At 31.9% G+C, this 13,671-nt stretch overlaps 2 protein-coding genes across 4 annotated transcripts; both read left to right on the top strand.

Annotated features, from left to right (window-relative positions):
- The first annotated feature begins 4,998 nt into the window (after positions 1-4,998).
- LOC112714499 (ribonuclease 3-like protein 1) lies at positions 4,999-7,951 on the top strand. Of its 3 annotated transcripts, none has more exons than XR_003159279.3 (5): positions 4,999-5,059; positions 5,127-5,939; positions 6,305-6,417; positions 6,881-7,012; positions 7,388-7,951. XR_003159279.3 is itself a non-coding variant. In XM_025766106.3 (5 exons), exons 3-5 carry the CDS (start codon positions 6,414-6,416, stop codon positions 7,545-7,547), a joined length of 273 nt encoding a protein of 90 aa, XP_025621891.1. In that variant the 5' UTR covers positions 4,999-5,059; positions 5,127-5,939; positions 6,305-6,413; the 3' UTR covers positions 7,548-7,951. The 3 variants fall into 3 exon arrangements, 2 of the variants coding, with proteins under 2 accessions (XP_025621891.1, XP_025621892.1); XM_025766106.3 differs by having other exon boundaries at positions 6,881-6,989; XM_025766107.3 differs by lacking the exon at positions 4,999-5,059 and having other exon boundaries at positions 5,575-5,939; positions 6,324-6,417; positions 6,881-6,989.
- Positions 7,952-9,812: 1,861 nt separating this feature from the next.
- LOC112714498 (pyruvate decarboxylase 1) lies at positions 9,813-13,070 on the top strand. The gene is made up of 7 exons (XM_025766105.3): positions 9,813-10,504; positions 10,616-10,779; positions 11,120-11,681; positions 11,903-11,991; positions 12,089-12,206; positions 12,419-12,607; positions 12,708-13,070. Exons 1-7 carry the CDS (start codon positions 10,073-10,075, stop codon positions 12,876-12,878), a joined length of 1,725 nt encoding a protein of 574 aa, XP_025621890.1. The 5' UTR covers positions 9,813-10,072; the 3' UTR covers positions 12,879-13,070.
- Positions 13,071-13,671: the final 601 nt, after the last annotated feature.

Below are 13,671 nucleotides of genomic sequence, written 5' to 3'. Positions count from 1 at the left end.
AACAAAAATTTTAAAAAAATAAAAAATAAAATGTATAAATAAAGATAAAAGAAACAAAAATTAAAGAAATTATAAAAATGGTACCTTAAACACGAGAGAGAGGGGAAGGGAGCGAGGGAGGGAGAGGGAGAGAAAAGAGAGCTAATGAGTAAAAAATATTTGATCTTATATAAATAGATGGTATTGAGAAAAATAATTTAATTAAATTCATTATTAAATAATTTGATATTTACTCCGACCAAATCAAATAATTAATATAATTAATTAAATTAATTAATTGATATAATTAATCAATTCATATAAATTATAATAAATGGTGAGATTTGAATGTCTAATCAAATTAATTAATTGATATGATTAATTATTTATAATTGATTTGCTTTAACAATTAAATGAAATAAATCAAGAAACATCTCAAGAGCATGCCACATCAGTTCCATCATTAAGTGAAAAAAATTCGATTTTTATATAATCGAATAAATAGAATAGATAGATAATAAAGATATTTTCTTAAATTAGCATAATTATGCATTATTTATTAAATATTAATTATAATATTATAATATAATTATAATAAAGATATTTTTTTAAAATAAATTTATTTAAAAAAACATAAATTGGTTATTAATAATTGATGCCATTATCATATAATTATCATATTATTATTATTATTATTATTATTATTATTATTAAATAATTAAAAATATTTTTGATTGATAATTGATAAGTAGTTTAATAATATATTAAATATTAATTTTATATAACTATAACAAAAATATTTTTCTAAATTAGTATAATTATGCATTATTACTTAAATGCTAATTATAGTATAATTATAATAAAAATATTTTTATAAAATAAATTTAGAAGAGAAAATAGTACATTCATTTTGGCAGAAAAATATATTCATGAGAAATCGATACCTCACTTCCATTAGTTGGAGAAAAACACAGTTTTAGTATATTAAGTAGATAGATAATATACCTAATATACACAGATTGAAATAAAAAAGGGGGTAGAAATATATTATCATGGACGGGTTTAATAACTTAAAATGTTTGAAATAAATATCATAAGAAAATAGAATTATAACGGGTTAAAGTAATAAAATAATAACTTGTACAATTATTATATGCTAATACTAAAAATAATTTTACGTAACCCTATTATAATTTTTACGATTATCCGTGATAAATTATTATAATTTTAAGTTGTTGCTTTACCCACGTGATAATTTCAATTTTATTATTACAATTTATTATTATTATTATTATTATTGAATAATGAATAAAAATTAAAATTATATCAATATTTTTATAATTAATATAATTAAAATAACTAAAAATATTTAAAATCAACGTGCGTTATTAATATCATAAGATTTGATTATTTTATGATTAGAATCAAATATTTTTATCACGATTATCACGACGGTACCATTATCATATCATTATCATATATTATTATTATTATTATTATTATTATTATTATTATTATTATTATTATTAAAAGTATTTTTAATTGATAATTGAAAAGTAGTTTAATAGTGTATTAAATATTGATTTGGTATAATTATAATGAAAATATGTTCTTAAATTAGTATAATTATATATTATTCATCATAAATATTAATTATAATATAATTATAATAAAGATATTTTTTATAAAATAATTTAGAATAGATAAAAAATTTCATTTATTTTGGAAAAAAAACGAAATTACCAAGAATAACACATCAAAAAACCTAATTTTAATATATTAAGTAGATAATATGTGAACTTGTTAGTTAGTCTATGTTATTTTTTACTTTATGCTACGAATAGTTTCTGTAAATAAATGTGAACTATTAGATTATTTTTTTTCTTTTGAGAATGTTAAATCATTTTTTTTAACATGTTAACTAAAATAAAATTCCGTACAAATGCACGGAGTTTCACGTTAGTATTAATAAGAATGAAAGGGAAAAAAAGTACGAGAGAATACATATGTTTAGTAAACGTAAAAAGATTATAGTCATTGACTAGAACCTTAAAATACTTAGTTGAAAACATGCGCAAGAATTAAGTAATAGAATAAGAAGCATGATATTATATAAAATAAAAATAATAAAAAAATATAAAATAAATATTAATTTATATAATAAATATAAGAACTAATATCAAAAGAAAATATTAAATTAGATTTTATTATTTAACTTATATTTATTAAAAAAATAATATTAATATTAGAGATATAAAATAATATACATAAAAATAAAAATTGTAAATATATAAAAGTATAAAATATCTAAAAAATAAGTATTATGAAAACAAAACAAAAAAATCAATCATGAAAAAAATCATAAATTATGATAAAAAAATAAAACTAGATTATGCCATCTTTAAAAAAAATATGAAGTGATATAATAAAAAAAATTTAAATGTTTAAAAATAATTGTAAAATTTATCTTAATTTCTTTTGTTATATTATAAATAGATGGTGAGATGAGTAGATGACCTATCAGCATTTTTTAATTTAAAGATGGAATGGAGAAATGTATAAAAAGCAAGTTATAGAGTGTATAGGTGGTTTACGCAGTTGTGGTGTTAGAGCAAAGATCAAAACTTTTAATTTGTGTTTAAAAAATTTTGGAGTACACAATCCTTCAATTTGTGTACTCTAAAATTTTTTAATTTTTTAAACATAAATCGGACCCTTTAATTTGTATCTCTCACAATTTTTAAAAATGTCAAAAATTATAATATTGATATATCACTCATCTCACTTGCATAACTAAATTTTTTAGCCAACCAGCTATCAAAGAGAAATTAAGTTTAAAAAAAATTATAAAATACATGCTGCACATGCTTATCACTTGTCACGCTGCCATATATGTGTCTGTAGTCTGCAGAACTCTAAAGCTGCTTTCTCAACTCGACCGATTTGCGATCCAAGGTGAAGGTTGTGAAATTTTCTCTTTTTCCCAAATTGGTATTTGCAAATTCTCAGCTTCTAAGTTTGCAGGTAATTTGAAGGATTCTGGTTTCAGACTAGTTGCTAAAGTGGTAAAGATGAATTCTGACGAGAGCATCTTAGAACACACTCCCTTGCAAAAGGGCGACACCTGTGACCTGTGATTGTGAGTAGGGGTGGCAAAACGGGTCGAGCCTGTTGGGCCGATCTGTTAAGCCCGCTAAAAAGGCGGGTCGGGCTTGGATTTAGAGCCCGCCAAATTAAAAAAATTTGTCAAACTCGTACCGCCAAATTGGCGGGTTTTGGCGGGCCGGTCCGCCGGGCCGAAGACTTTTTATTTTTCATTTTTTTAATTAAATAAAAGAGTGATTACTATTATAAAATTAATAATTATAAAATTTTTAAACATTTTTTCATTTTTTGTTTTTATTCTTCTTTAGTTATTAATTTTATTTATTTTATTTTACAATTTCGTATATATGCTCAAATTATGTGACTTATTTTTTAAAATAAAGATGATTCTATTGACAAATATTAATTTAAACAATTTTATTAAAGTTGAAAATTAAAAAAAAATAGTAAAAAATTTATATTATAATTTGACTCTTTTTTATTTGTTTTTAATTTTTTAATTATTATTTTTTGGTTAATTTTAATGAAATTTATTTTTTTTTTAAAAAGATTCAAGCGAGTTAGCCCGCCAATCCACCATAAAGCGGGTTGGGGCGGGCCAGCCCGCTTTACCACCCCTAACTGTGAGAACAACACGTCCTCCTAGTCTCCACATGAATAAGGTACCATAGGGCTGTCAAACGGGCTAGTCCCGCCCATTTAGGCCAGGCCCGTTAAACTCGTGGGTTAAACGGGCTGGACCGTTTAAGCCCGTTTTATTTGCGGGGCAGAATTTTTTAATCCGGATCGTTTATGGTCAGTCCAATGGGTTAAACGGGTCAGCCCGTTTATCATTTTATTTTTTTTAGAAATATTTTTGACAAAAAATATCACTTTTAGGTAAAAAATCATTAAAAAATAATATTTTTTAGTTGATGGGTCGGATTTTCGGGTCGAATCGGAAGAAATATTAGCTAAAAGTGCTATTTTTTTTAAAAAATGTAAAAAAAAATTAAACGGGCCACCCGTTTAGCCCGCGGGCTAGTCCGTTTAACCCGTTATTTTTTCGGGTTAATCGGGCTCATCCCGTTTAGCCCGAAATTTAAATTGGCTTAATTTTAGAGGCAAAGTCCGCCCATTTTAACGGGTAAATAGAATGACCCAATGAGTTTAGCCTATTTTAACAGCCCTAAAGGTACACATTATCTTTTAGGACTTTGAATTTAAAGTAGGTTCTTTCCATCTTTGTGCTTCTGTGGACTTTACAAAAATATAAAATATTTAAAAAATAAGTATTATAAAAATAAAAAAAATCAATCATGAAAAAAAATCATAAGTTATGATACAAAAAATAAAATTAGATTATGCCATCTTTAAAAAAAAATATGAAGTGGTATAATAAAAAAATTTTAAATGTTCAAAAATAATTGTCAATTTATCTTATTTTTTTGTTATATTATAAATAGATGGTGAGATGAGTAGATAACCTACTAGCATTTTTTAATTTAAAGATGGAATGGAGAAATGTGTAAGAAGCAAGTTATAGAGTGTATAGGTGCTTTACGCAGTTACGGTGTTAGAGCAAAAATCAAAACTTTTAATTTGTGTTTAAAAAATTAAAAAATTTTGGAGTACACAATCCTTCAATTTGTGTACTTCAAATTTTTTTAATTTTTTAAACATAAATCGGACCCTCCAATTTGTATCTCTCATAATTTTTAAAAAGGCCAAACATTATAATATTAAGATATATCATTCATCGCACTTGCATAACTAAATTTTTTAGCCAACCAAGCTATCAAAGAGAAATTAAATTTAAAAAAATTACAAAATACATGCTACACATGCTTATTATTTACCACGCAGCCAGCTATCAACGAGAAATTAAGTTTAAAAAAATTACGAAATATATACTACACATGCTTATTACTTGTCACGCTGCCATATATGTGTCTGTAGTGTGTAGAACTCTAAAGCTTTGCGATCCCAGGTGGAGGTTGTAAATTTTCCCTTTTTTTTTTTTCAAATTGGTATGTGCGAATTCTCAGCTTCTTAGTTTGCAGGGTAATTTGAAGGATTCTGGTTTCAAACTAGCTGCTAAAGTGGTAAAGATGGATTCTGACAATGACATCTTAGAACACATTTTCTTGTAAGAGGGCGACACCTGTGACCTGTGAATTATGAGAACAACGCGTCCTCCCAGTCTCCACATGAATAAGATATACATTCTCTTTTAGGACTTTGAATTTGAAGTAGGTTCTCTCCATCTTTGTGTTTCTGTGGATTTCTTTTGGGTTACTCAAAATCATGGTTTTAAAAACTGGATCGGACCGATCAATCTGACCGATTTACCTGCAAACGGTAATTTTTACGGTTTGATTCAACATAAAAAACCGTCAAAATTAAAATCACTTTTAAATTTCTGAACTGATCGAAAACCGGTCGGTCGGACCGAACCGAAACCCGGCCAATTTTCTTATTTTCCTCCAAAACGCCAAAACGCAGCCGTTTAGCATTCAGTAAAACACCCCAACCCTACCAACCCTAACTCCCTTCAACTCTCCAACGGTGCAGCACACACTCCCTCTCTCGTCCCTCCCATCACCCTCGAGCTGGCCGTTCCTCTCAACACCGGCGAGTTCAATCCCTCCCTTTCGCTCAGCCGCCGGACTGCTCCTGACGCCGTCGCCGGTTGGAGCTTCGAAGCTCACTCGGTCCCTCACTCAGCTAACGTCTCAGACTCTCAGCAGTGGAAGCACAGTTGCTGGGCTCGCCTCCTGCCTCCGTCGCGTAGCTTTGTTCCTCCGTCGCAATCTCTGTTCCTGTCTCCGTCGCCAGTTCTGTTCATGCCTCCGTCGCCAGCTCTGTTCTTCTAGGTATTTTACTATTTTTTTTAACAATAATTGTTGAATAATTATTGTTGAATAATCTCTGAACTTGTTATGGCCTTATGGGTTGAATAATTGTTAATTAATCTATGAATTCCTAGGTTGAATAATAGGTTGAATAATGGTTGAATATTGTTAATTAATAATTTTGAATTTGTGATTTACTGATTTTTCATTTTTCTTCTTCAATTATTGTTGTCTGTGGTTTAGGATTGATAATTTGTAGTTCTATTGTCTTTAATTTCTATTTTGAATTTTAGTTTTTACAGTGATTGACTGATTTTGTTTGATTCTGATATGGTTCTGCTTCTGTCTTTCGTTGCTCCGTGCTTTGTTTCCTTGCTCGTGTTAAGATCTTCACTACCTATACAGCTTGTGCGTCGGAGCTTACTGGGTTATCTTGATCTTCCTCCAATAGTTCATGGTCCTGAACAACAATATTGCTTTCTTCTGGCACCTCCGATGGGTGAGTTTGATTGGCTTGGCTAACTCCTTCGTCATTATTCTCTAGCCTTCTATTGCTATTTTCGTAGCTCTCCTTAGCTCAGCCTTTAAATTTTTGCTCACAGGATTTTCATTCACTATATCTTCTATATCTGTTATTAGGTTGTTGGTAAATCTGGAGCAAATTTTTGCGGATTTTGATTATTGATGACAAATTTTGATGTTGGCATTTCATGTTTGATTGTTTCCTTTGCTATTTATTTGACTTTTAAGTTTGTATTTAGATGAGATTACAACATTGTGGTTGATGCAAGTACTTTTAATTTGGATGATATTTTAAAATTTATATTATTTTACTTTCAATGTGCTGTGGCTGGTCTTTAATTTCGTATCTGGTTATGGATACTTCTTTGTTTTGTAGTTGCTGGTTTTGCTTTGATTTGTAGTTGCTGGCTCTTAATTATTGCTTTGATTTGTGGTTCTAGGTATGAATAAAAGACCTGCGAGATCAAATTTGTACGAGATCTGTGCTGCAAACCATTGGAGGCGGCTATTTGAATGTTACAAACAGGATGGTCCATGCCATCAGATAATGTAATTCTTCCGGCTATGATATAGTACGCGTACTCTCACACAATAATTCAGTATTTTAGTGTTTAATGATACTCGCTAGATTTATTACTTTTCATTTTTGTTTACAAGATTTATTCTCTTTCATGTAATTATCCAGCTGATATGTACATTCAACTTCCAAGCAGTTGTAACAAAATTTGCCTTCATTAGTCTTTGTTGGGCAAGTTGTTTGATGATTGCTTGATCATGCATCATCCAAGATTTTAATAATTCGTGCCTTGTGGCTTTATCATGATATTCTAATATTCAACCTATTCTATTTTACTGCCTCTGTTTGTCAGACACAAATGCAAGGAAACAGAAGGAAGTGCATCATAACAATATTTTTGTTATTTTCATTGACTAGATATCTTTTACAGGTATACCTTCAAGGTTACTATTGAGATAGAAGATGCATCGAGGAACATTATAGAGTGCTATGGCGCCCCTCGTCGAAAAAAGAAAACAGCCGCAGACGATGCAGCTGAGGGAGCTTTGTGGTACCTAAAGAATATAGGCTATGAGATGAAGAACCAATAATAGGGGTGCACAGACCCGGCCCGGCCCCGAACACTTTAAGAACTAATTTGGAGTGATTTCATCGGGTTTAGGGTCGGGTACGGGTCTCAAAAATAGACCCGGTCATTATTTCGGGTCGGGTCCGGGCCATAGCTCGGGTCACCCGAAGTCGGCCCGGTGGCCCGGTCATCATACACAATTAATATTTTGTGTTATTAGTGATGGATCATGACTATTCTTACGTGGAATTTAAGTATTGTAAACCTTAATATTTTGTGTTATTAGTTATTATAAGATTATAAGTTAATGTTTTATGTTTAGAATGCATAAGATTTTAGACTAATACATAAGATTGTGTTATTTGTATTGATTTAAATATTTGGTATTATTAGACAATATTAGTATTGATTGTGGTTATGCTTTAATATTGATTGTGGTTATGCTTTAATTTTGAAGAATGGTTGGTTCTTGTTATATTTTTCTAAGTGAATTTTACCATGTTAACTAATGGTTGGAGCCTTGGAAATTTGGATATTTTTACATGCTAGTTTACAAGAAGGTATCAACGTAATGTAATGTTAACGGTCCGGTTTTCACCCGGTATAATTGTGGCTCGAAAGTGTATTGGTTTCATCGGGTCTAGGGCCGGGTTTGGGTCTAATAAATAGACCCGGTGTATATTTCGGACCGGATTTGGGTCACATCAAACTCGGCTTCACCCGGCCCATGTGCACCCCTAACCAATAAAACATTATGTTACTGGATATCATCAACACACATGGTTTGGCATGCCCCCAAATTTAATTCATTCTTCGGTGATGCTCTCTAGACTCGGTTGTCAAATCTCAGAAGACCATGCTTTCTTAGGAGATTCCCTACAGTCATTTCCCTATAGGGATTAATTTTTAATTTGTAAATATTACTTAAGTTTTTTTTTAATTTTAAAATTTGTTATTTTGTGGAAGATATAGGATATAATATTTATAATTTAAAATTTATGATTAAAAATATATGATTTACAGAAAATAAATCTTTTTTAATTTTTTATTTTAATTTATTTTTTATGTGTTTTTTTTATCACACTTAAGCCGACCTCACTTAGTAAAACAATGTTTTGTTATTGTTGTTGTTTTTTTTATCACACTTAATAAGTATACTTGAAAGATTACATTTACAATATCAATTGATATAAAAAAATTTAAGAAAAAATTAATTTAAAATTTAGAATTTAAAATAAATAAAATAATTTTAAAAAATTAATTGATATTAACTAAATAAAGTTGGTTCTTTGATATTAATCGTGGTATTATTCTTTAAGCTAATTTTTTATTATGTCATCTCTCACATAAATTTATTTCGTTAGTATAATATTTGTTATTAATTTTATGTCTAAATTTTTATTATGGTGTCTATTACTAAACATCTAACATAAATATAAAAGAATGAATCAACTTATAATTTGTTTTTCATTACTAAAAATTAATCATATTTAAATAAATTAAACAAGAATTTAAAAGTCACCATGGAATCTCCATTTTTATTAGTCTTCCATCATCATTTGTGCATTAGTAAAATCTGTGTGTAAGCTACTAATGTTGAATAATATCCACACTCCATAGGTACAAAATGCTTGGCCCACCATGTGAAAAATTGTTGACTTTCTCTATAACTTAATGGAATATGTTTTGGCAAGGTAAAGCTTTGCTTTAACTCCCAAATTGAAACAACACCTCAATTTCTATTGTACTAGACTAAAGAGCTAAAAAAGGTATAAGGAAACACTAGGATTTAGCCACGACGATGATTATTGTTTCAAACCCACACCCGGCAAAACCACGACTACGCCAGCTGAAACCCTTCCAATTTCTATTTAATTATTTCAAGTACATGGAATTGGAATAGTCTGTGCTGTGCATTCATCTTTCCCACTTGGGATCCGGATCACCATCATTTCTCTTCACCCACCACATGCCTCATACTCCTAAATTTGTCCAAAACTAAAACTAGTACTTTTTACAAGGTGACTACTTTTACAAACATGTTCGTATGGAAACATAACATTACGAATTCGGTCAAACATATTAAATTAAATAAATTATACAAAATATTCATTAACCATAAATAGTTTCTATTTTATATTTTATTTTATTATCAATCAATTTGGTTATGAAGAATCAACTATGAATAACAACTAAAAACTTAAAAACAATGTAAAAGTGATGAGTTCTATTATGCGCTAACTACGTATTATTATATAGAAAGATTATCATTAATATTTAATACTGAATTAGCAACAGGTGTCTCAAGCACATACTAAATATTTAAGCACATTCTATATACCATGTACTTTTAAAATCAATTTGCACAGTTAGTTTTTGTTTTTCCCTCTTCCAAGGTGTTGCCCATGGGTTTCCAAAACCAGTCTTTGAAGCTTGAACCCCCTTATAAACCCCAACCAATGTCCAATACACACAAGGTTAAACAAATCACATTAATTAACTAATCATAATCAAATACAATTCTACTTTCTCCAGTCTCAACATCACATGGAAGCTGCCACCCAGTTTCCCGGCTCCGCAGGCACTCTCGGCCGGCACCTCGCCCGCCGTCTCGTCGAGATCGGCGTCAGGGACGTCTTCTCCGTCCCCGGCGACTTCAACCTCACTCTCCTCGACCACCTCATCGCCGATCCTGACCTCAACCTCGTCGGCTGTTGCAACGAGCTCAACGCCGGCTACGCTGCCGACGGCTACGCCCGTTCCAAGGGAGTCGGCGCCTGCGTCGTCACCTTCACCGTCGGCGGCCTCAGCGTTATCAACGCCATCGCCGGCGCCTACAGCGAGAACCTCCCCGTCGTCTGCATCGTCGGCGGACCCAACTCCAACGACTACGGCACCAACAGGATCCTCCACCACACAATCGGATTACCCGATTTCTCACAGGAACTCCGCTGCTTCCAAACCATCACGTGCTTTCAGGTGCGCGGGACTGTAACCGACTCTAGCAGACTTTTAACTAACTTGTGTTATTCTGTTAGGTAGATTGGTTTTTCGAGGTAACTGACTCGATTATGATTTCTTGTGTTTCAGGCAGTGGTGAATAACTTGGAAGATGCACATGAGCAGATTGACACCGCAATCTCCACTGCGCTGAAGGAAAGCAAGCCTGTTTACATCAGCATAAGTTGCAACCTTCCTGGGATTCCACACCCAACTTTTTCCAGAGACCCTGTCCCATTTTTCCTTGCACCTAAGTATGTATACTATTCCCCTCCTCGCCTTCTCTACATTGTTAATCAATAGCCCCTTTTTTAGCTTAATTCTGATATATTTTTATTATGAAATATTTTAATACTGATCCAATCTTATATAAATATATATATTGATTACTGAATTAGTTATTTGATAATCACATATTTGGCTAAGTTCATTGCTAAATGACATGCTAATACAATTGTAATTCTTTGTTAATAGAGAATGTGGATTGAAAGAGTTATGTATAATTGTATATGCATATATTGTGTTACCTCACATCTTATCCTTATGAAGAGTGAATCCTGTCTAAGGGAACTAATATCTTTTGGATTTGTGCAGGGTAAGCAATCAACAAGGATTAGAAGCAGCAGTGGAAGCAACGGCTGAATTTCTAAACAAAGCTGTGAAACCCGTCATTGTTGGTGGGCCAAAACTAAGGTTTGCAAAGGCACAGAAGGCTTTTCTGGAGTTTGCGAATGCCAGTGGATATCCAATAGCTTGTATGCCCTCTGGAAAGGGGCTAGTGCCGGAGCATCATCCACACTTCATTGGGACATATTGGGGTGCTGTTAGTACCTCCTTTTGTGGCGAAATAGTGGAGTCTGCTGATGCATATGTTTTTATCGGCCCTATCTTCAACGACTATAGCTCCGTGGGATACTCCTTATTGATAAAGAAGGAGAAAGCTGTAATCGTGCAGCCTAATCGCGTGACCATTGGCAATGGTCCTTCGTTGGGCTGGGTTTTCATGGCTGACTTCTTAACTGAATTGTCTAAGAAGGTTAAGAAAAATGGTGCAGCTTTGGAGAATTACCGACGTATATATGTTCCCCCAGGCATTCCTCTGAAGCGAGAGAAGGACGAACCTCTTAGAGTTAATGTTCTATTTAAGCACATTCAGGTATGTTCTGTTTATCTGTTTATTAAAAATTCAGGTCAAATGGTTCTTTTTGTCAATGAGGTTTTTCTACCTGTTACCTTGCTCCATGACTAAGATTTCATATCCTGCATAGCAATTTCAGAGGATTCACTTTATCGTACAAATCATGCTAGTTTATGCAAGTGGTTCCCATTATATTACTAAAATGTATTAACTTTTTCTCCACTCACATACTTTTACAGGAAATGCTAAGTGGGGATACTGCTGTAATAGCTGAAACTGGAGACTCATGGTTCAACTGTCAGAAGCTACATCTACCTGAAAATTGCGGGTATTTAAATTCATTTACAACTGCATCTAGCAAAATGCTAACGTTTATCTTTTTGGGGGGTTAATATTGTCGTGCCTGAATTTGATCTATCTTTCAGGTATGAATTCCAGATGCAATATGGGTCCATAGGTTGGTCAGTTGGTGCTACTCTTGGATATGCACAAGCTGCAAAAGATAAGCGTGTAATTGCTTGCATTGGAGATGGCAGTTTTCAGGTGAGTAATAAGATTATACAAGTTGCACCAACAGAAATGACCTTTCAAAGCATTTGATAATAATATGACTTCTTTTGTCTTCTTTATGTTTTGTTTTTGCCTAATAATTACGTCTAGTTCAAAACTTGCATTTTGAACACAGTATAAGTAAACTGGAACATCAATTTGATGCTTGAAGCACAAAGGGATTTAAGATATTCCTTATTTATCAGGTGACGGCACAGGATATTTCAACAATGATCCGCAGCGGACAAAGGAGCATCATCTTCCTCATTAACAATGGAGGTTATACAATTGAAGTTGAGATTCATGATGGCCCGTACAACGTGATCAAGAACTGGGATTACACTCGCTTTGTGGAAGCCATCCATAATGGAGAAGGCAAATGCTGGACTGCCAAGGTTAGCTTAAACTCAAAACAATCCTGTGTTACTGTGATCTTACAATCATTACGAGCATTATCATTAACTGGAGTTACTATTTATAATGCTTGGAGTGTAGGTACGGACAGAGGAAGATCTAACAGAAGCAATTGCAACAGCAACAGGAGCACAGAAAGATTCACTATGTTTTATAGAAGTATTTGCGCACAAGGATGACACCAGCAAAGAGTTGTTAGAATGGGGATCCCGTGTTGCTGCTGCTAACAGCCGCCCCCCAAATCCTCAGTAGATTACTTGCTCCGTTCTAATTTGTATATTTTCTTGTGTTATATTTCAGCCTTGGGGGATGCTTAGATTGCTAAGTTGTTGCCCCCTGCTTTACCAATCTACTAGCTCTGTTGCATGTAAACATAAAAATTCTGAGATCCTGCTTCAACCAATTTTCACTTCAATAAAGATACTGGCATACAGCCATTGTAAATTTGTGATGTGAGCGTAAAAATCCAGATTGAAATTTGAGCAAATTGGCATTTATGTAATTATATCATTCCACTCATTGTAGAATCTTTTCTATCATATATCCTATCCTCCTGACTCCTGTAAGAAACAGGTAGCACTCTTTTTTGTTGGGTACGAGAGGTTAAGCCACTTTAATAATCACTATTTTTTTCTCCTAATATTGTCGTTAATTACGGCGGGTAATGTTTAAATATTTCCTTTTTGTTAATTACAACCGTAATTTAAAAAAAATGTCTAATATGAAAAGATTTTTTAAAAAATATTTCTACAAAAGCTGAAAACAAATAACTCTTTTGAAATTTTGATTTTTTTTTTGTAAAAAAATTATTCAACTTTACACATTTACACTATAGTTTATTTTGTCGTAAAACTAAAAAGAATAAAGTATTTATAAAATAATATCAGCTATTTTTTTTTTTTTGGTGACTCTATCGGCTCTTCCTTTAGAAAGTATTTATACCTTTTATATTATATTAAAGAAGAATCCTTATCTGAATAACAATCAAAATAATAATATTTGACTTGTCTTACAAAATATTACTTGCCTAAAAGAATTTATTTCC

Source organism: Arachis hypogaea, chromosome 10 (assembly GCF_003086295.3).
Source record: "Arachis hypogaea cultivar Tifrunner chromosome 10, arahy.Tifrunner.gnm2.J5K5, whole genome shotgun sequence".
NCBI lineage: Eukaryota > Viridiplantae > Streptophyta > Magnoliopsida > Fabales > Fabaceae > Arachis > Arachis hypogaea.
Note: the sequence above shows the minus strand (reverse complement) of the source record. Positions and strands in the feature narration are given on the sequence as shown.